This window comes from Accipiter gentilis, chromosome 1 (genome assembly GCF_929443795.1).
Source record: "Accipiter gentilis chromosome 1, bAccGen1.1, whole genome shotgun sequence".
In the NCBI taxonomy this organism is placed as follows: Eukaryota; Metazoa; Chordata; class Aves; order Accipitriformes; family Accipitridae; genus Astur; species Astur gentilis.
This window is the reverse complement of record NC_064880.1, coordinates 54,900,893-54,922,014: the sequence shown is the minus strand read 5'-3', so window position 1 is coordinate 54,922,014 and position 21,122 is coordinate 54,900,893. Positions and strand designations below refer to the sequence as shown.

The window sequence follows — 21,122 nt, the reverse complement described above, 5'->3', positions numbered from 1 at the left end:
CGGATTCTCAAGAAAAAATGCAATTACGATAGTGGATGTGAGAAGGAAAGGAGATACTAAAAAAAACCAAACCCAACCTGGAAGCCAGGATGTAGAACAAAATAATGCTTGAAAAAAACCCTCAGTGTCTGTATCATTGAAGGAATAATGTAGACGCAGCTAAAAAACTGTTATCATGGGGGCAGGGGGCAGGAACAGAAAGTTACAGATTGACATCTTCCTGAACTTTTCAATGAAAACTATGGTTCTGCATTGTCCTACTTAGATGATTTAGTAGCTGCTTTATATTTGTGTGATGGAAGTGCGAGGGTTGACAATACCAGATCTCTGATAGAAGTATGCCCGATACAAATTTGTGTGATTTGTGGTATGTAGTACATGTAAGACAAGTATTTTCAGCTATTTATGACCTGAGGTCCCGTTGACTTCGGTGCAAGGTCGGGTACTTTGCCTTTCTGAAAATCAAACTGAAAAACACTAACATTCACAAATTTTACTAAATAAAGCCCATAGTACACTAAAGATAAAGTAATCGGGACAAATGGAGCCTGATTTCAGTGTTGCTGTTGAGAACATGGAGGATAGCTCTTCCATTGTGTGCTGTGCTTCGGAAGAATTATCAAAGCGAGCAGCCCAGACTGTTAACAACGGGACAGAGACGCGAGGAGAGGGTAGTAGTAATTAGGAGCTGACAATTAGCCAGGGCCACGCTCCTAGGATGGGGAGGTACCTGTACGTGCGCGTTAGCCACCCCGGCCGGGCAGGGCTGTGGGAGCAGGCGGGGTCTGCTGGCAAGCCCCTGTCCCCCAGGCAGGTCCTGGGGATGCAGCGGGCGCAGGGTCCTGGGGATGCAGCGGGCGCAGGGTCCTGCTGGCCCCACGGGTCGCAGGAGAGCCCCGGCGGGCAGAGCTGCCGCTCTTCCCCGGGCCGGCCAAGGCGGTCCCGAGGCTGCGCGCACCAGGAATTTCTTAACAAATCCGTCCCAGCTGGCGCTGGTGGCGTGGAGGACCTCTGCACAATTCAGGGACAACCTGATTTACCCATGCCTGCACTGACCGAGCCCGTTTGTTCTCTGTGTTCCTCCGTCTCTGGCTGAGGCTTTGGCTTTCAGCGCCGACGTGGTTCTGTCACCTGCTCTACCGTTGTTCCTAGGAGCTGTACGACCGGTGCCGGCGGCCCTGCCGGCTTCCAGGGTATCCAGCCTGTGGATGAACTGAGCTGTGCTGCTCCCGGAGAGAAAGCCTGATAAAACCACTCGCCATATGCAAGAACGTCAGCGGGCGATCGGACAGCTTTCCAACGTGTACACGGCAGCGTTGGGGTCACGCCGAAATACGTTGCTAGACTTATCGTCACCGTTACACCTGGTCACGCTGAGGACGTGTGTTCCTGTAGATTTCATCAGTCCTCTCCAGCATTCAGGTACCAACTGTCATGTTCTCATCGTTAGGGAAGAGACGAGGTTGGTTCTGTCACCAGCTTGAAAGTAAGTTTACACCATAGGTTTTCCAAAGGCTATGAGATACAGAGAAAGCATACATATAGAGAAAGGATATACTGTAAATCACTGGACTCTGCTTCATCATTATACTGGAAGGGAGGAAGTATAGAACATTCTTCCTGCTGTTCCCCTGTAACGCCTGTAATGAAAGTGGAAAATTTTAGAATAAAAGCCTTTCCCTTCTATTTATGTAGTGAGATAAAAAGTACATTTGAGGATGCTATTAAAATAAATAGCTAACCTTTTTTTTAATCAGAAATGTTTATTTAAAAACGGAATGGACATTTTATTAAGAACTATTTTTTGCAAGTATGTGTGCTGCAAACTTCTTTCTACAAACTTTGATTCTTGCTCTTGATAAGCACAGGAGATACTGTTATCCTCATCACTTCTGTAAAACATGAGCAAATAGATTTATTTTTTTTAAACTGAGGAATAACCTTAACTTGTTTAATTACGTAATTCATAATTCTGTCTTCCTTCAAACAAAAAAGCAGAATAATTTCACACTATGAACCAGAGATGTGCCTGAATGAGAAATATTTACACTTTCTAGTAGCACTGAGCAAATATGAAGTAAGTTCTTTGTAAGTCTGCAAAAGGAAAGAAAGAAAAGATGGATTTGCCAAGAACAGTGCTATGTTTTATCTAATTTTGTCAGAAAGATGAGCAGTAGCTAGAAGTTGGTGAGGATTTTTACATTCTCTCATGGCATTCCTACGAGCAAGCTAGGATCTACATGAGGGTAATATATGGCTTCACAGGTATTTGGCAAGCAGTAGTGGGAGAGCAGTTAATAATTCTATGCTTTCAGAAGGGAAGGACTTGCAAATTTTTTCTCTGTTATTTTATTGCTTTGACACCCAAACCTGCCTTTTTTTTTTTTTTTTTAATTAGATCTTGGCATGTATTTTCTAATCACTCTCCATTATTTATGTAGCAGTAAGGTATATAATATGCTGCTGTGTTATATTTCGGTATGATATTACATATACCTATAATGTTTTGCTATGAAATAGTCAACATGTTGAACTTAGTTGGAATAAGATGTTGTAATTCCCATTTCATTTAACTGATGATGGGGTGACATGGAAGTCCTGAATACCTTCCCTGGATATATTTGGATGAGAATTTAAAAAGAAAAAAGTTGTAGAAGAGCAGCTTTTTTTTTTTTTTGTCTTATTTAATGGCTACTTAATCCTAGACTGCTTGGATTTACATCTTTGCTGTATTTGTATCTTGGTATAGGTTAATTTTCTTTCGAAAAGCATTTAGTCAAATGATTTTTGCTTGTGAAAGAGTAATGCAGAAACATAGATCAAGTAATATTAATCCGAGCACATTAGTTGAGATAAACACATAATAATATTCACAGAGCAAACCCACAACACTGAAACAAACATAAAAACCCCCGTGCTGAGTTTGCTTTGCTGGATTGTAAATTGGATCTTTTTAAGCTGGCAGCCTTTGTCCTTCGGGTCTGCACACTGAGCAAAGACCCGTGCTCTCAGACGACAGAAAGGGGAGAGAAGACGCTATGTCTCTGCAGCCGGGGGACAAGGGGATGCTGGGGCTTTTGTCCCTACGGCCCAGGGAATTTCCCTTTGGTCTGCGTCCGAGGGCACATGTAGCCGGTCAGGCAGGCAGTCGTGCTCCTCTTGCTGCATGTGTGCAGTGGTGTTCTCTTCCTTTCTTCCTCCCTGGAAGGCACCTCCCTTGGATACACCGCTTGTATGTGAGCGCAGCGAGCCCTCGGCTGCGCCGATGGCCAGCTGGTCCACGCTCTTCCCCCGGGAGCCGGAATAGCATTTTCAGTTGCAGAGGGAATCGAGCCCAGCTTTCTCGCTTCCCAGGTAAAGTCTTCCATCACCGATTTTATTTCTGCACAGCTGGGCCACCCCTCCTCCCAGATATTTTAAAAGAATTTAGTTAAATCCGCTTAATTTTTCAAAAGGAGGCTGTGGACGAGGCTCCAAGGATCCCAAGGCAGTAGGGATGACTCACCGTGGTGCCTAAACTCAGGGGGCTGGAGCGGGAGCATCAGTATGTCCGTGCACTCAGCGTTTCCTGATGCCAAGTTTTCATTCAGGTTAATTGGGTCTCTATTCCACAGCACCAGACTCTTAATTGAACCAAGTCCTAAACTGATTTTCTAATGTTAGCAGCAAAGCATTGGAATGCACTGAATTCCCAAATCCCAGGACCTTGCTGAAACTCCCTGGCCATAATTACCTCGGGAAAGGCGTTTGGAACAACACAAGCGCAAATGGTGTGTGGAAGCAGCCTAGTGAGTGAGTTGGGGCAAGGCTCGGCCGTGATCCTACAGTGAAGAAACATCTGGGATTAGGAGCCAGGAAAGACCTGGCCAGTGTTGCAACCCTGAATAAATACTTAAGGAAAATTACATGAATAAAATCAACAGATGGTGGTAATTTCTTCTTCTTTTTTTTTTTTCCCCCAGGCATTTTGATACAATTATGGAATCTCTGCCAGCACACTTGGAAATAACAGGTAGAACAAGGTAGGCTGCAAAAGGCTGATTTGACAAATGCCACTAACTTCAGTATTCAAAAAACTGGAAAGAGATCACTGCTAGGAATTACTGTCTAGGGAAGTGTAAAAGGCTTAATAGAGATGTCATAATAATAATAATAATAAAGTATTACATGGCAGTAATGAAAATCTAGAGAGGCATCTGACAATGTGTGGGAAACGGGGATCTAGCCTCGTATTTTTACTTTAAAACAAATACAGAGAAATGGAGCACGTGCAACCCCTTCTAAAGGCAATTTACAAAGTCTGCTCCACTAACACTTTCAGAATAGACTCGATTATATCTGGATTTAAATTTCGTTGATTTTTACGGTGATACCCATAAGCACTACTGAGGCTTCTGGGTTACAGCGGCACAATGGCGTCAAAAAATGCCCTGGTGCTTTGTGGGGTACGAGAGCGCGTTGGGGATGCTGGTACCGTCCAGGCTCTGTAAGGAGGTGAGGGGGTGAATGAGGGTCTCGGTGCGGAATAGATCACAAGCTACTGAAGAAGCGCTGAAAGCCGCTCAGAATTTTGCTGTTTGTGGCCAGTTTGGCACACGAAGCAGCTGGGGGAAAGGTGCCGAACCCCACTAACAGGTACTTGGCAAAGGGCGGGGGGGAAGGAAAAGAGAGGCAAAGTCGTTTTCCCTGGGCTGGTTTTGCGTGGGGCTGCAGTTAAACTCCCCGAAGGCTGCGCTGGTGAACGCTCAGGCCCCGGCCGCCGCGCCGGGGCCGGGCTCCGGACCCGCCGGCAGCAGGCGAACCCCCGCGGGGCGGGGACGGACGGACACGGGTGCGGAGCCAGGGGCTCCCCGGGGCTCGCCTCGCCCCCGCCGGTGCCCCGGGCGCTGAGCGGGCGGCGGCAGCAGCAGCAAGGAGGCGGCGGCGGCCGTCCCCGTCCCCCGAACCGCGCGGGCGGGCGGAGCCGGGCCGGGCCCCTCCCCGCCCCGCTATAGCTGCCGGCGGCGGGGCGGTGCGGGCGGCTGCCGGCGGCGGCGGCGGGGAGGCGGCGGGGCCGGCGCCCGGCAGCAGCAGGATCCGTCCCCGGCCCCGCCGCCGGTGAGCGGCCATGGGGCGGGCGGCCGGCTCCGCGCTGCGGCTGGCCCTGCCGCTGCTGGGCGCCGCCGTCGTCTCGCTGTGCGCAGGTAGGGCGGCCGGCGGGGCCGCACCGGTACCGGCACCGGTACCCGGGGACGTGCGATCGCTACGGGGGCGGGCGGGCGGGCGGAGGGGGGGGGGGGGGGGGAGCGCCTCACCCGCCGCGCCGAGCACCGGGACACCCCCCCCACCCCCGCATCGCCCCCAGCACCGGGACACCCCCCCTCCTCCCGCATCGCCCCCAGCACCGGGACACCCACCCTCCTCCCGCATCGCCCCCAGCACCGGGACACCCACCCCCCCCCCCCCCCCTCCCGCATGGCCCCCGGACCCCCCGGCCCGGCGGGGACCCGGCGCTCCGACAGCAGCGCGCCCCGCCCGGCCGGGGTCAGCGTTGTTTCTCGGGAGGTTAAGGCGCTTAATGCATTTAATTGCGATCAACATGTATAGGCAAGAAATAGGTCAGCTGGGATTTACGGGCAATAACCGGCCCGGAGCTGGTTTCCGGGGCACGGCGCCCTCAAAAGTTCCCGGTCCGTTGGGGTCTGGCGAGCGGTGCCTGGCGGGTCTCGGCCCCAGGGTGCTGTAGCCCGCACCCGAAGCTCTCCGCTCGCCCTTTCCCTCCTGCTGGGAGGCAGGCGCTGGGGCTGAGCGAGCGCCGTCGGTCGCGGTGAGGGTCCCCCGCGCTGGGTGTCGTGCGGGGCGGCCCAGGCCGGCGCGTCCCATCCTGCCCCGTGGGGACCAGGTGCTGGTCGCAACCCGCTGGCGGGCTTTGGGCTGGGGCACGAAACGCGCGGCCTCGAGGTTTGACCCGTATAGGTTCTTCTCTTGCGCGGCAGGTGGTGTGAAACACCCGCTCCTCTCAAGCTTTCCTTTAAAAACTAAACCTGTGCTCTCAGGTAACGCTCTCTAAACCAGCAGTTAGTAAGGCAGCGTAGAATAGAACATCTTAAGATTTTTCTGTTAGGTTTACTCCAGTTTGCTTTCCTCTCGATGTTTTCACCACAGGAGTTTCTTGGTGTGATGCTCGCTACGCTCTTGCAGAGAGGGGTGGTCGCAGCCCCAAGCTGAGAGGAAGGACTGCGCCCACTCCCCCATCAAAGTGCTCATGTAATCCCTTCTTTTGGGAAAGGAGGAGTAACAAAGCTCAGCTGTTGATGTTTGAAGTACTTTTGTATGGTATCGTACGTCCGGTAAATCTTTGCCACCTTCAAGGGGCGTAAAACCTCATCTGAGCTCTTCTCTTTGTCGGTCTAGTTTTTTATTATTCAAGTTTGGAAGTGAACCACAGAGATAGGCAACCCTGAGCTACTCTTGGTTTTCACTGATCTGCTTGAATTAAATTGAAGCATCACCAGTGCTGTGGCCGTTAGCATTTCCCTCTGGAGACCATTCAGGACACTAACAAATCTCATTGGCTTTGATTGTCATTTATGTAAAACGGTCTTGCATTGCTTTGCTCTCTGAAGTTGCAGTAGTATTGTCCTCTGTTTTTCTTAGTCTGTTAGTCACCTTTGCAGGGCCTGGATCAGGGACGGTATGTGTGCATGTGGTCCAGGATAGGCAGACATCCTCGTCACCCTTACAGCTCTTCAGAGGGGCCCCAAGGGGATAGAAAGCGCCTTCAGGTCTCAAGCAGCAGTCGCTGCAGAGTGTCAAGTGTTTAGCTGTGCATCTGCTGGATTTACTCTACACCTCCTCATACTCCACCGTAAACCTGTCTGATCAAGGTACACGGCTAAGCATGCTCTGGTAAACTCTTTATCCCCTACTTTCTCTCATGCAGGTTTGAAGGTGCTGTGCTGGGCCGTGGAGGTCTCCTGAGGAACTTCCATCATGCCCCAGTATTCAGGAATATTTATAGGATTAAGAGGGAAAGTATTTTGCTACTTAGGTGGTCAACGGTCCTACTGTTTCCTATCTGCTTTTACCTCATGTGGGCTTCTCAAAATTGCTTCCCCCTCCTGGCTCCTACCACCCTTGTTCTACATCACCTCCATCTGTGTTGCATTAAAAGCTTTGCATACTCTTCCATGCTCTTCACAGCATTATTTCAGGGAAGTAGAGGGTACTCAGTGTGCTGCGGCGTTTCTAAATAAACAGGAGTTAAGGGCGTGGATTGCAGTAAGAAAAAGTGTTGCTATATGTGGTGGTGGCATGTCAGCCTCTTGTAGCGCTCAGCACTGAATTGTATTGTTTTGTATTTCTTAAGAGAGCCTTTAGACATATTCTAAGTTTGAGAGAGTTTGTTTCCCACTTAAGTGCTTTTTAATCCTCCAAAAGGCAAACTGCATAACCCATAAGCTATCCTCGATGCATGGCAAAGATGCCTGTATGTACAGTAAACCAGGTAGGTGTGAAATGGCAAGTGTGGGTCTTCACCCTAACCGCGGGAGTGCTGTTAGTTTGCGTAGGTGAAAGCAGAGTGGAGCGCGCACGCACGAGCAACTACTGCTTACAGCCAAGTATACTATACGCTTTCTGTTTAAAAACGAGAAGCAAAACAGATTGCTATTGAAAACTGCTACATAAGGATAAACACGTGAAAATAGCATAAAATTGCACTCTTGCTACATGAGTAGTACTGTATTAAAACAGCTTTATCTTCTTGTCTTTTCCATACTGTATGATGTCCTTGCATTGGGCTACAAACAATCGCTAAAAATGCCTTGTGAATCTTAAGTCTGAATTCTTAGTGCACTCCATTTATTCCAGTGTTACCTATAGAATGTAAAGTTGCGGTGAAAGTCTGAGGTACGTAACACGCACGGCGATGGCTGTTGCCCGCACGCAAAGCTGTGAGCCAGCCACTGCAGGTCTGTGTAAGTGTGTGTCGCTGACAGGTTCAGAGAGCCACATTCTGCAAAAAACATCTTTCTTCCAGCTTAATAATTTGGTTTGCTTAATCCTTATTAACTGGTAATATTGAAAAACCTATGTGTTGTCAAGCACCAAAAATAGTATGTCCTTGGAAAGAAGCACTGCAATAGCAAAGCAGTTGTATTTCGCTAAACAGTTTAATTCACTGCTATGTAACAAATTACCAGTATGATGCTATCTTCTCATTTCTGTGGCTCACTGAAGCTCTGTTTTCCTAGATTTTAGTAAAAGCTCTAATAATAAAAAAGCTTTAATGAAACAACATGGATGAGAACTACAAGCACTTAATGGCTTGACTGCATGATCTACCAATAATTTGTACAGATAAAAGACTGTATGTGGGGTGAGTGGGTGTAAATTAATTCTGCTTTTTTGGAGTAGGCTCTAGATCCGTAGCAGTTGCAAATAATTATTCTAGGCTTTAATCAGGCCAGGATATTTTGTCACTTTTGAAGAGCACTGCTGGAACAAGAGTGGTACGGTGGTCCTCCATGCGTGCTGTGCAGCCGTCCACCCCTCTGTCAGGATGGGAGTGAGCTGTTGGATGTGCCTGTCAGTTCAGCCGGGTTTGTCTTGGAGTGCCTGCTGAAGTCCGTCTTGAGTTCTGGTTACGGCATTGAGATGTCAGAGCTTTCAGCAAAAATCCCTAGAAAAAGGTGTCCTGGACATCATGCTGAAGCCCCTCGGAGCTGTTACTGTATTCTTTTCCGTATCGGGTGCTAGGAGGGATAGGCTCAAGGCTTTTTTTCCATCCTTGTTTTTGTAGGCCAGAAATTAAGCTTCTGCCTAGCTGTGAGGGTGCTGATAACCTGGTAATTAACAGAACTGCGACATGAAAGTGTTGAGCAGTGAGCAGATGATAGGGAAGAGATACTTAGATAATAACTCCATCCCAGTTCAAAAATGCAATTTCTCTCTCAGTACCTCAAGTGCTGTTAGGCTCTGAATTATCTTGGATTGTCTCTAGCTGTCATGCAAAGAACAAAGTCCTAACTGAAGCCCAAGTTGGACGCCTAAATGTTGATGCTGTGAATGCTCATTGAGGGGGGTACCGCCACCACACCCTCCCACCCCCCAGCAACTTTGGACAAGTGTAGATGACTCTGGGCACCTGCAAGTCGCTCTGATGGGGGTTGGCAGGTTTTGTCACTTTAGCATACATCCTGTCCTGTCCTGAGCACGTTCAGTGACGCTGTAAGCCTGGCATCCCCCAAGATTAGAGAATTCTTCCTGGCGTCCCCCAAGATTAGAGAATTCTTCCATTGCCTTAGCGCTGAAGTGATGGATGTAACTCTGGCTGTCCATCTGCCCGTGCCAGCCTTCATTCAGAGGTGGCTGCATTTCACTGCTGGGTATAGCCTTGGGAATGCTTTCTTCCAGAATAAATGGTCTTTGCAAATTAAGTTTTTCTTCTAGAAGAGAATAGTTCAGTTGGGAGAGACCTAGAACGATTGTCTTGTCCAACTGCCAGTAGGCAATGGGCATTTTATCTTTCTGGTTTTGGTTCATCTTAAGTTTGATGGTAGCAAAAATAAAGAAAGTACACTAAAAAGTCAATTTTTTCTTGATTTCATGTTTACCAGCAAGCTGATTCTAGGTAATGAGAGCAGTGTTTGCAGAACTCGCATCGCTCTTAATTCTCCAGCGTTTTCAGTCTTACATAAAATGGGGCAAAACCAGCAGCAGTTAAGTAAAAGGGACATTTTAGGTTTCCAAATGTTGTTTTGAAATACTTTGCTCTTCTTAATACAGTAATCTGAAAACATTCAAATTTTCATCTTCAAAGTAAAATTTCATTCTTCAGTAGTACCTACATTTTGTGAAAAAAAAAAGCTGTATTTAACCAGAGGGGAACTGTGTGGCAATAGAAAAGACAGTCAGTGTGATTTCCTGGATGTAAAATACCTGGTCAAACTGTTTTCAGGTGTTGACTATATTGAGCTTTCAATGCTAGGGATTCTTTTTTTATGCAAGCCGTTTCAGACTTGGAGTCAGTAAATGCTGTCAGCACTGTGTTATCGCAGCCACCTCCCCTTGGAATTTGTACCCTCAACCCTACACTGGATCTTCCTCCTTCAGCGCCTTATAGACTGAGACCAGCAGATTCTTCTTCAGCTTTATGTATATGCTGTATTTCACAAAATTCTTTTACTCGTAGTGTTTTGCCGCATAGCCTATATTTCGTAAAGAATAAATTTTCAAAGGATACCTCACCTATTCAAAGCTAATGAGGAATTAGAAAATGTCCTTTGACAGCTTATTCCAGCAAAAATAATTTCCCTGGGTTTTGTTGCCCTTTCCCTGCTCAGTTAATATTAATTTAAATGCCTGGCCTCAGTTTCTGTCTACTGTTTTTTTGTCATGGTTGCTGAGCTTTTCTATAACAGGGACTTTGAGTACCCAGTATCCTCTTTCCAAAATTAAGATACTTGCACACTCTAATAAAATCACTTCCCATATGTATTTTTGAGAAATGAAAACATTGGAACTATTTGATGTCTCTCATTCAAAGACATTTTCTTCAGTTCTGGAATAATTGCTTTTCCTCTCTTCTCTACAGCTTTCTAGTTTTTGCCTAGTTTGGTATCAGTCCTTTTGGCGGTATGTTTATATAGTTTTAATCTACTATTGCTCCTACTACTTTTTTTTTTCCAGAGCCCTCTACAGAGAGGGAACTTCTGCATGTTCTTCATAGTAGTCCAAAAAGCAAGTTTGTAGGTTGTTTTTTTTTTTTAAGACCTGTCATTGCTCAATATTTTGGTTGCATCTTCTGAAGAAATGTGTTACAAGAGAATAAATTTGACAGCGACACGCTGTCACTTCCATGAATGTGGCTGGCTGTAGGAGACAGATCCCTTTGCCCGTGCGAACGGACGCAGTGCTCTGGGAGGGAATATGTGTTTCCTGCTGCGCAAAAAGACTTGCAGAGCTTCAGTCAATATTTGCAAGTTAATTCTTCTCCCCTCCTGGCTTGTCTGCGCTCCTGGCTGCGCATGGGAGGCAGAAGGGTGGTCTCAGCAGCCCCGACCACCGCTGCTCCTCCAGCAGATGCTCGAGGAAGGCAGGTGGGACATGATGTGAGCACAGAACGTGCTTTCTGAGCTCCTTCCTGAACTCTCCCAGCTCTCGGCAGCTTGCAGGTTGAGGGCCCTCAGTTAGAGGATGTATTTGTATCATTATGCATGGCAGTTTCTATATATCTCTAGTCCATAAAGGTGGAATTGTCTAATGACTTTTTCAATACGGTAATGCTTTATCCTAAGCACTGGCAATAATATCGACACCTAACGCTGTTGGGGAAGGTGGCAAGGCAGCGTGAGAAGGACAAGTGCTTCCTCTTATTGTAAATTTGCTGTCAATGACATCTGTGCTGCTCGAGAGCTTTTGAGTTAATGGGAAATGGTGAGTAGCTGATCCCATTTGTCTTCTCAATATGATATAGGATTTCTTTATAAAACTTTTGTATCTCCCCAAAATTGCCTTTGACATGAAAGAGCCCAGTTTCTTAATCTATGTCCAGACCCCCTTGCTGTCTGTCCCATAACTCTATTTCTCCTGTGCCCTTTTGAAGTGGGTGATGGGAACCAATCCCGAATGGCAGAACAGGGCATTGGATCTCCTCCTGGTTTCTCTCGGTTGTGCTCCCCTCCGTAAGCTGAGCTGACGTTCTCCAGAGCTCCCCAGAAAGGCACAGCCGCCTCTGTTCCTGAGTGGTGGTAGCTAGTATTGGACTGGTTACTGCACATACGCAGCTGACGTTTTTGTTCTGCATGATTTTACTCTGCTTTGGCTTTTGATCCCTCAGCATGGCGAGATTTCTTTGTGATGCTCTGAAGTTGGTGCTGCTTCTTCTATCCTCAGCAAGCCTTATTGCTCTATTATCGATCCCCCTTTCCAGATCACTGGAGCACACAACACACATTTCTGCACGACTCTGCAGGTAACAGCCTCTCACTGTGAAAGCTGACCGTTTCCCTCTGCCTTTTATCTCAGCTGCTACCAGACAAACGGGCTGACCTCTGGTTAAGATCGAAGCAGCTCTGCCTTGCGACAGAGAAGTTTCTTTGCCCGTGGTCCGTCACTAGCAGTCGTGCGGACTCGGTCAGAGGACGCCTGCCGAGGGACTGTGCCAGACCCGCGCCGACCCTGCGGCACCTTTACCAGCGCCTGCTCCGGTCTTTATTCTAGCTCCATCACAAGCAACGGACCGGACAAGGGGAGACAGCCAGTCTGTAGTTTTTAGGGTCTCCTTTGAGCCCCTTTTTACAACAGTGATGCTTTTGCCACCTGGCACCCTCCCGAGAGCGAGGTGGTCGGGTCGGCGGGTAGGTCAGGTCCGGGTCCGGGTCCTACAGTGCTGTAAGCCCTGCTCCCACACGAAGGTGGCCGGAGGGCAGCTGCGTCCTCCCGCTGGGGTCTGTGCCCGAGGCAGGGGACCCAGGCGATGCCGAGAGCCTACGCTCCCATGAGCCCCAGATCTCTTCATTTGGGAATAAAATGGAAGTACATCTAGAAGGGCACAATACAGAATGACTGTACAGAATGATTGAGGATGGAAACGTTCTGGGTGTTCAGCCCTCCTTCCCATCGTGATTAAAGACAGTTAATTGCTGTAAGGCCACTTAGATATTTGCTTTCCAATTTAATTTTGAAATGCTCTACTGCCCTGTAGTCACAAGAAGAAACTGCTAACTGTTGTGGGTAGCACTGGATTATGACTTAATGGAAGATTAATGCCTTGTTAATCTCTGTACTAAGAAGTCTGTGTTGGAATATAGAACCTTGTGTGGTTCATAAGAGATAGCAGGTCTGGGCTTTTTATTGCCACAGTTTTTAGTTTATTCTTTTAGTCCCACAGTATTAGCTTATGCCATTTATATGCTCAATTCTTTCCACTTAACTTTTGAGGTTGCACTATGGCTATCTACTTGTTTTAATTGTTAGCTGGTTTCATTAAGCTGGTGTCTAAACTTGTGTTCTTCCATCTGTTGTTTGCATGTAGTATCGTTCTTGTTCCTTAGTTATATAGTGATTCATGTATTTGAAGCTGACACTTGAGAAAAAAATGGATGGAAGCATATAAAAAAAATCTTCTGTTGTGAATCTTCGTGTTGATTTGTAGCAAATCGGATGCTGGTTCAGTTATTCCTGCTACATAATTAATTGCACAGTGCATTTGCCTGTACTGTGTGTTTTCTTACAGTTGCATTACAAACTAAAAGGAAAAAAACATTCCTTTTTATGTCAGTCATGCAGGTTGTTTTCTGCTTTGAAGAGCAAGTCATCCTGTCCTTGATTCGTGGTGGGTCTCATCCAAGAAATTGGTATGTAGTCTCAGCTCCTATTGCAATAACAGCAGAAAAAAAAGCATTGAAAACTATTTATGTCTTAAAAATGCTAAAACCAGGAACACCTGTTCCTTGTGGTCCCTATACCTAAAAGTTGCTTTCCTTGTGTATCTGACAATTTGTGAATCAGCTTCCCAGTTGCCTCGGTTGGCTGTTAGTTTATCCTGTTGTTCACTTGGGTCTTGCCAAGCGTCACGCTCCTCTTCGGAAGACAAGAGGAACCGCACAGCTCTGCCATGCAAAGTGTCTTTGTAATTGCTGTCCCTAGTGAAGGGAACCCACGGCGTGTCCTCTCCTACAGTGCTCTGGCCCTGCCGTGGGCTGTGCCACCAGTCACGGCCGGACAACGTGCTCGTGACCCTCACAGGGCTGCAGCCTCTGCAGGGGTGCGGTGCTTTGGGGAGATTCAGGACAAATTTGTTAATGACTGCTGGAGAATTACATCCTTAGAGAACTGTAACCGTTGGTAGCCCAGCTTGGATGCCTAACATAGCTCTCTGAGGCCAGGGCATATTTCAGTTGTTCACTTTCTCCTGATTTCTCAACCAGAGAATGCAACGTTTTAAGGGAAATGTTGTTGTGCTTGAGTAAATAAAGGAGTCATGTTTGTTACTGGATTAAAGAGTGCCTTATTTTGAAACTTTGGGAGCACGTTTTCTTCTGCCTCTTTGATCCTTTTCCCTTTAACTTCTTCACAATCGCCTTATTCCACTTCTTTGGTTTCCATGGCAGTGGAAGTCCCGATTTCCCCCCAACAGTGCAGCACTGGTAACGTTGCCAGGACCGTCCCTGGGAACAGAGCTGGAGAAGCGCGGTGCGCCTTCCCCGTGGAGGGAACAAGCATTTCTTGCTGCATGTAGGGACTTGCAGAATTTCAGTCAATATTTGCAAATTCTTCCTCTCCCTTTCCGGCATAGCATGGCTACTTGGGAGGGGAAGCATGGTTCAAAGGTGGTGTTGTCTTGAGCAGCTTGAGAGAGGAACGAGAGGAAATGGCCTCCAGTTGTGGCAGGGGAGGTTTAGATTGGATATTAGGAAAAATTTCTTTACTGAAAGGGTTGTCAAGCATTGGAACAGGCTGCCCAGGGAAGTGGTTGGGTCACCATCCCTGCAGGTATTCAAAAAGTGTGTAGACCAGGCACTTCAGGACATGGTTTAGTGGGCATGGTTGATGGTTGGACTCTGTTCTTAAAGGTCTTTTCCAACCTAAACGATTCTATGAGAGATGTGGAAGATCTTTTGTCATCGTGCTGCTACCCCTCTGGTCTGTAAACCCAGGGGAGCGTCTTGCCAGTTTCTCTGAGACAGCAGTGGGGTCAAATTAGAGCAGAAACTGTGCAGATATGTAAAGTGAAAGCTTGAAATACATTGCCAGTGACTGTAGATTGCCAGATTATAGAACTGAATATGGACAAATTTTTTCCTTAAAAAGGAAAGGATAGTAGAGGAAGTTGTCATGAATATACTGGAGCAGCAGTGAGACATGCCTAGTGGATCAGCATGGATAAGTCGCAAATTCTGGCGAGTCCTGTGTCCCTGAGGATGTTGGTGGGGACAGTGACATGGGCTCGGCAGAGTTTAAGTGGTTGTACAAGTGTCTGCGAGGAGCTACGTATGTGGCACAGTGCGGGGATGCGATGCTGGGTGAGAGCTGAGAGCTGATGGGGTTTGTCACCTACCCCTGTTCAGCGGGTCTGGGAGCAGGAAAAGTGTGGATCTGCCCAAGGGCATGTCCACAAGGGTCCAGGCTCCTCTTCTCCTGGTTCCACTGAGGTGAGGCAGCTGAAATAGAATGGGTGCAGGAAAATCGTGCTTTTATGGTTATATTTTAAGGTCATCTTTCTGCTCTATTCACAAAGGCTTCTTAATAAATGCTCTTGGAAACAGGGTCAGGTATTTGTATCTGTTTTGAGTTTTCTATCGTTTTTTATACATGAGAAGTTAGCCAGTAGCACAGGCAGATATCTGGGGAACCTTGGGCTTCTATTTTTGTAGAATTATATTTAAAAGTGATCTATATAAATCTTCTGGGGAAGAGTCAGTCTTGTCTTGCCCACAACTCAAACTTTGATCTTGTCTTTGACTAGATTTAGCTGCACTGTTTTCCTGTTTGTTTGTTGGTTTTTTTTCCTGTGAAAGGGCAGCATTTAACCCTGGGTAAGCAATGGCATAAGACACAACACTAGGAAAATTTGAAATATGAGGCTGAAGGAGAAAGAGTGCAGATTTCACCTCTCAGTAGGACCCTTTTGCATCTTGTTAGCAGCAGAGATGTGTGAAGTCTTCATTCTTGCCGACCAGCGTGTTACTCCCAGCTCTCACAGCATTGTTCATTTGACTTCCATCACCCATCATCACCTGCCAGCTTTAGGAAAACTTGCCCAGTTTAGGAACACTTGGCTGGAGCAGCTGATCTTAGATGCAGTCTAGTGCATGGCTGTGTGAAGTAACAGAGAGCAGAGAAGCCTCTCCCCAGTGCTGCCAGCACGGTGCTTCCCCTGCCCCGGCACTAAACGCCGCTGCCGAGCCGGGAGAGGATGAAGCCTTGGCCGAGAGGTGGGGGAAGAGTCTGATGGAGCTGGGATTGAGAGGCTGTGGGGGCTCGTGCTGCAGCTGGCAACCCCGCGGGAAGGAAAGCAGGGACCAAAAGCAGGGGAGTAAAGCAGGAGCCTGGGAGAGGGTGAAGAAGGAGATGTGCGGACTGGGAGGATGCGTCAGTGAGGCTTTGGGAGCTGGCGGGGTGTAAGGAGGGAGTGCGAGCCACCTTGGGAGCAGCGGCGGTCAGAGGATGGGAGCTGTGGGCACTCCTGGGGAGAGGGCCTGGGATTAGGTGGCAGTGGGAGTCTGGAGCTGTCTAACGTGGGGGGGGACAAGAAGTGGGATGGGGTGAGAGTCAGGACCAGAGTAGGACACCTGGGAGGAGCTGGCTTGAGAAGCACGGGCTGAAGGCTTTGTACCCACTGGGGCAGTGGTTCTCAGCTTTTGAGAAGGAGTGATGAAAAAAAGACAACAGTTCAAGTGTGGTAGGACAAACATACATTAAAATTGTTTTTAGGATATAGTGGTTTTGTGCGCAGACAACTTTTTTCTTCGTGTGCTCTCCTGCCTCTTCCGAACTGAATGTAGAGTTCTCATCAGAAGTTTGTATGCCTGCCTCGCATGACTTCCATGAGCTCGGTATTTCCGAAGGAGAGGAGGGAATGCTTGTCAAGCCATCTTCTCTCCAGGACTTTCTAGTGTCCATGAAAATTCTGTGGAAGTATCGAGTTCAACATGCTCTTGTTCCTGGTCCTGCCAGCTTGTCATCAGGTGGCTGAATGCATTCACTTTCAGAAGCAATAATAATGTGGTTGGGTTGTATTGACAATTTTAACCAAAACTTTATTTCTTTTTGTTCTTCTTTGCACAGTGGCTTCTTACAGAAACAGCTCTGCAGGGAACAGGGCTGATTTCCATAGGTCTGTGAACTTTTGATTGCGCACAGCATATTGGACAAATGGGTTTTGAGCAAAACGCTCAGAACTAAAAGGAAAAATGGGGTTAGACTTTTTCTATCAGTGATGTAGAAAGAAAAAGGACATCCCAGCAGAGTAAACCACTCTCTGAATACAACAGTAGAAAATACTGATCTTCAAGCAGTGGCACCCCTTGCTTTCCCTGCCAAGCGAGCCACCCGTCAGACTCTTTGCAAATAGGCTCGAGGTGGTGCAAGGGCCCTTTCATTCTGGAAATGAGTGGCTGTTTTAGCTTGGTCAAAGTGGGGATACAGAGCCCCTTAGCCATCCTTTTCTCACCCTGTGTTCATGGTGCCCTTGGAGCCGAGTTCAGGACTTGCAGTTTGATCAGCTCCTCTGTCAAGCAATCTGCAAAATAACAGAATATGGATAAAACTGTTAGCTATCTACTGTGGATGATGTCGTAAGGACCATTTCCCATTTTATTTTTAGGCCATGAGAAGGGGGAGAAAAACAGCATAATGATGTGTCTGAAACACTGAAGACAATTGCGACAGTCTTTTTTTCATTTCCTCAAGTAATGCTTTTATTTTGCATTATTGGGGATGATGTGTCTGTTTTTCTTCTGTTAAATCTCTTACTTTCTCGGATCTGATGAGTCTTGCTCCTGGCATCTCTTCTAGGACTACGGTAATGTCTTTAAGGAAGAGATTCACCTGTTCTGTTGCTGGGTGATTGATTGTGCTCACTCTCTGTACCGAGAGAAAGCCGCCGCAGACAGACAGTGATGTGGTTCCTCGCGTACCCTGCATCCAGGATAAACATGAACATATGGTGCCAAGGAAGTTTGTTGCGGGCCTGAGCTGCAGATAAACACTACAAGCTGTTATTTCAGAAGGGTTGCACAGGATGAAGATTGTTGTAAGGAAAACAAATAGTGTCACAGAAACAGAAATCAGATTTGTGCTGACGTCTGTTAGGACTTCTCTGCTCCTCCGGAGACTCTGTTTGAGACGAGTCCCTGCTGCTCCTGCCGCACGGCGGGTGCTGCCGCAGCCGTCGGGCATCGCACCGTCCTCCTCAGCTGAGGCTGCGGGACATGATAAACTACACCGAGAGCCCGGGCGCTCTCGTGTACACAAACCTTTTGCTGGTTGTCAGCTTGGGGTGATGGCAGAGGCTGGTTTAGGTCCCGGTTTGATCAGGGAAGGGCATCAGAGAGAGAAACGTGGCAGCTCTTGGAGGATGCTGGCTTGTCGGGGGCTACCTGGTGATCGGAAGAAAGCTCTTCTGTTCCTGGTGGCCATCCTAGTCTCCTCATGGTTTTACTTTTTGGTTGTCTGTTATCTTTAAGTAAAAGAAACAGCCTCCTCCTGCCCAATTCCCAAAGAAACAAAGTGGATTTATGGATAAAGTTACTTTTTTTTTTTTAATATCCTGGCTCCTGTAAATAGAGCAGGGTTCAATCTTGCAGAGTTATAACTGACCCGGGAAGGTGTACAGAATGCATTTTGAGGATGCCGTGGTGGGATAAGAACTATTTAAGGCAACAGTTGAAGAGATCAAGTCTCTGTGCTCTAAAATGAAGTTTTGTTCTTTTGGTTTTTTACAGAAACAAGATAATCGTATAAAGTGTACTTATGGAAGGAGTTTCTGTAGAAATTGCTTTCAGCCCCAGGTTAAGATGTTTTGGTTATTATATCATTGCTAGTACAGGCTCCTAAACCTGGCATGAAGCAAGCAAAAATTGTTTGTTATGGAGCAGGTAAAGAAAACAAGGAAGGCAAAAAAATTTATTGTTGACATCTAGTGTTTCACGGAGATGATGTGGCTTTGGTTTCCCCCTCATCTTCCAAGAATCAATGAAGCCTGGAAAATGTAGCGGTTATTAAATGTCTTTCCATTTGATTTGGTAAAACATGAAGATATGGTTAAAAACATGCAAAGTTTAGAAGTCATCAGGCTTTGGCACCAAAAGAAATTGGGCAGCTGTTTGTGTGCCTGAAAAAGGTGCATCATCTCAGCAGACGGGGGGAGGAAAAGTCCGTAGTTACTGCCTGTGTCTGCCCTTAGGGCATAGGTGTGTGCCGGGACTTTGCATCTTGGCGATTCCTCAGACTCGTTGCTCTAACCCGGTCGGCTCTGGCGAGGTGTTGCATATTGCTAGCACCGGGGGGGTGGCTGGCACAGGTGAGGGGTGGCCGTGTTTTGGGAAGTCAGCCTAGCTACCTAAACAGTGGCTGTTGATGTTATTTAAAATTCAGTACATAATGAACATAGCTGTGTCTAAATATGCGTCTCGAAATTGAGCACGTGCCCATGCGTTTGTCCTGAGCGTTCTCTGAGGTGTTGCCTTGAGTCCGTGGGAGCTGAGAAGATAAACCTGAAGACTTAAACCTCTGTCTCCCCACCTAGGCCAAAAGGCAGCTTTCACAGAAACTTCTTCTTGGGGCGGTCGGTCTTCTCCACCACGTGAGATAGATGCCAAACACTTGCCTGTGACCAAGGACCACCTGGTGTAAAAACTTGTCATCCGTGGGCGCTGGGGAGCGGTGCTGTCGGGAACCTTCTGGGACCGGCTTCTTCCCGCAGCCCAGGAGTCCATTCACCGGCACGGGTGATGGGCTTTGCGCTGGAGCTCCCGTGGGGTGCTCATGGTGAACCAGCTAACCTCGGCCAACCGGCTGGATGAGCTGGCAACGGTTGCTGTGGGGATCTGTCTTCCTGGGGTCTTCTCACAAAAGGTGGAAAACCTCTTTTTCAGGTCTGCAGTGCGTGTGCCAGCTGTGTGAGCACACCAACTTCACCTGCCAGACGGAGGGTGCCTGCTGGGCTTCGGTCATGCTGACCAACGGGCGGGAGGAGGTGATCAAGTCCTGCGTCTCCCTCCCGGAGCTGAACGCGCAGGTCTTCTGCCACAGTTCCAAGAACATCACGAAGACCGAGTGCTGCTACACCGACTTCTGCAACAACATCACCCTCCGCCTGCCCGTCGGTAAGTGCCGTCGGAGGGCAAAATGCTGTTCAAATGCTTGGGTGATAGCTTGAGAGCGCAGAAATACTGTGTGGAGTGTGTGACCGGGAGAGCCAGCTAATGGGCATTTTAAAGGCTGTCTGTAAAAGAGTAGCTCTTTTTTTCCCAGCTTGTTTCAGACAGGAAAATCTAAACTGCAAGTCTATTTGGGGAAGAGTGAATTTCTTGCATCTCCGAAAGATACTTGAAATGCTGTCTTTGATAGCCGACGAGGCATTAACCGTGAAGATGAAAGGAAATGTCTGTAGGAAACAGACTTGTAACCTGACAGATTTTTATGGGCTGGAATATCTTAAGGGAGTTTGTGATTTGAATTGGTATTAGTCTAGATGTTAGAAAGATGATCTCTGATGTTCTGGGGACTTTCCATGGGGCATGGATCAGCAATGTTATAGCAGCTGTGCATTAGCAACTGTGAGGAGCCGAGAGCTGTTAACTAGTGCGTCACAAGGAAATAATTAAGACCTTGCACTGGCTGAAGTTTTACGGTCTCAAACATTTCCGCACACAATTTGGAAGACCTGCTTTATATGGCTCGGGTAAGGATTCACACTAGAGATGTTTGGAAGGAAGGCGGTTTGCTGTAGGTGGTGACTGTGAATTGTGTATGGGAAGCGCACCCAGTGTTTTTGGGCAGACAAGTGTCTGGGTTGGCGGTGTGCTATGACCCGTGACGGGGCAGTCCCCCAGCTCTCCTCGTTGTCCTTGGCCAGTCCATGTCACCGAGTGCCCTTTGCGATCTGGATTGATGAGCAATTACTGCAGGTTACGTTGGTGCACCTGTGCGTTAGAAGCAAAGGGTTTGCAGCGGCTCCACTGTGGTCAGGAAGGCAGATGTGTCCTCTCCGTCGATACAGGTTATATGGCATGTAGGGTCTTCTGCTGGGGGGCGAAAGCAGTGAAGGACACCAGGTCATTGCTGGGGGATGTCTTTGGCTGATGCGGTTTCGGTAATCTTGTTAGTCTGTCTTGAACTTTGGGGTTCTGCGGTTCATTTTAGCGCCTTGTGAGGCAGCTTTTCTTCGGTGTTAGATCGGTATCATTGATTCTTGCCCAGCAGGGATGAGAAACTGTAAGATTCCTGGTCCCAATTAGGGGGAGGAAAAAGATTTGTACTTCCAGGAGCTCTCTGTATTACACAGCTGGTGCAGTACTTGAATCTGCCAGACTCAAAATTGTGTCATGAAATTGATTCAGTGCTTTTTAAAAATAAACATTTACACTGATTTTAGGTTTAATTATTTGACTCTTCTTTCCAAGATTTGTGTT

General features: G+C 47.6%; 1 protein-coding gene across 6 annotated transcripts in view; it reads left to right on the top strand.

Moving 5' to 3' along the window:
• The window catches only part of ACVR1C (activin A receptor type 1C), a 50,780-nt gene that overhangs the window by 8,502 nt on the left and 21,156 nt on the right, over positions 1-21,122 (top strand). For 2 of the 6 annotated variants that reach the window (XM_049813463.1, XM_049813483.1), the window contains 4 exons: positions 1,153-1,422; positions 3,209-3,354; positions 3,963-4,022; positions 19,584-19,814. In XM_049813463.1, the coding sequence (XP_049669420.1) occupies positions 19,661-19,814 (154 nt within the window). In that variant the 5' untranslated portion in view covers positions 1,153-1,422; positions 3,209-3,354; positions 3,963-4,022; positions 19,584-19,660. Of the gene's footprint in view, positions 1-1,152; positions 1,423-3,158; positions 3,355-3,962; positions 4,023-5,037; positions 5,184-19,583; positions 19,815-21,122 lie in introns of those variants that run through there. The other 4 variants (XM_049813504.1, XM_049813454.1, XM_049813474.1 and 1 more) reach the window with 3 other exon arrangements.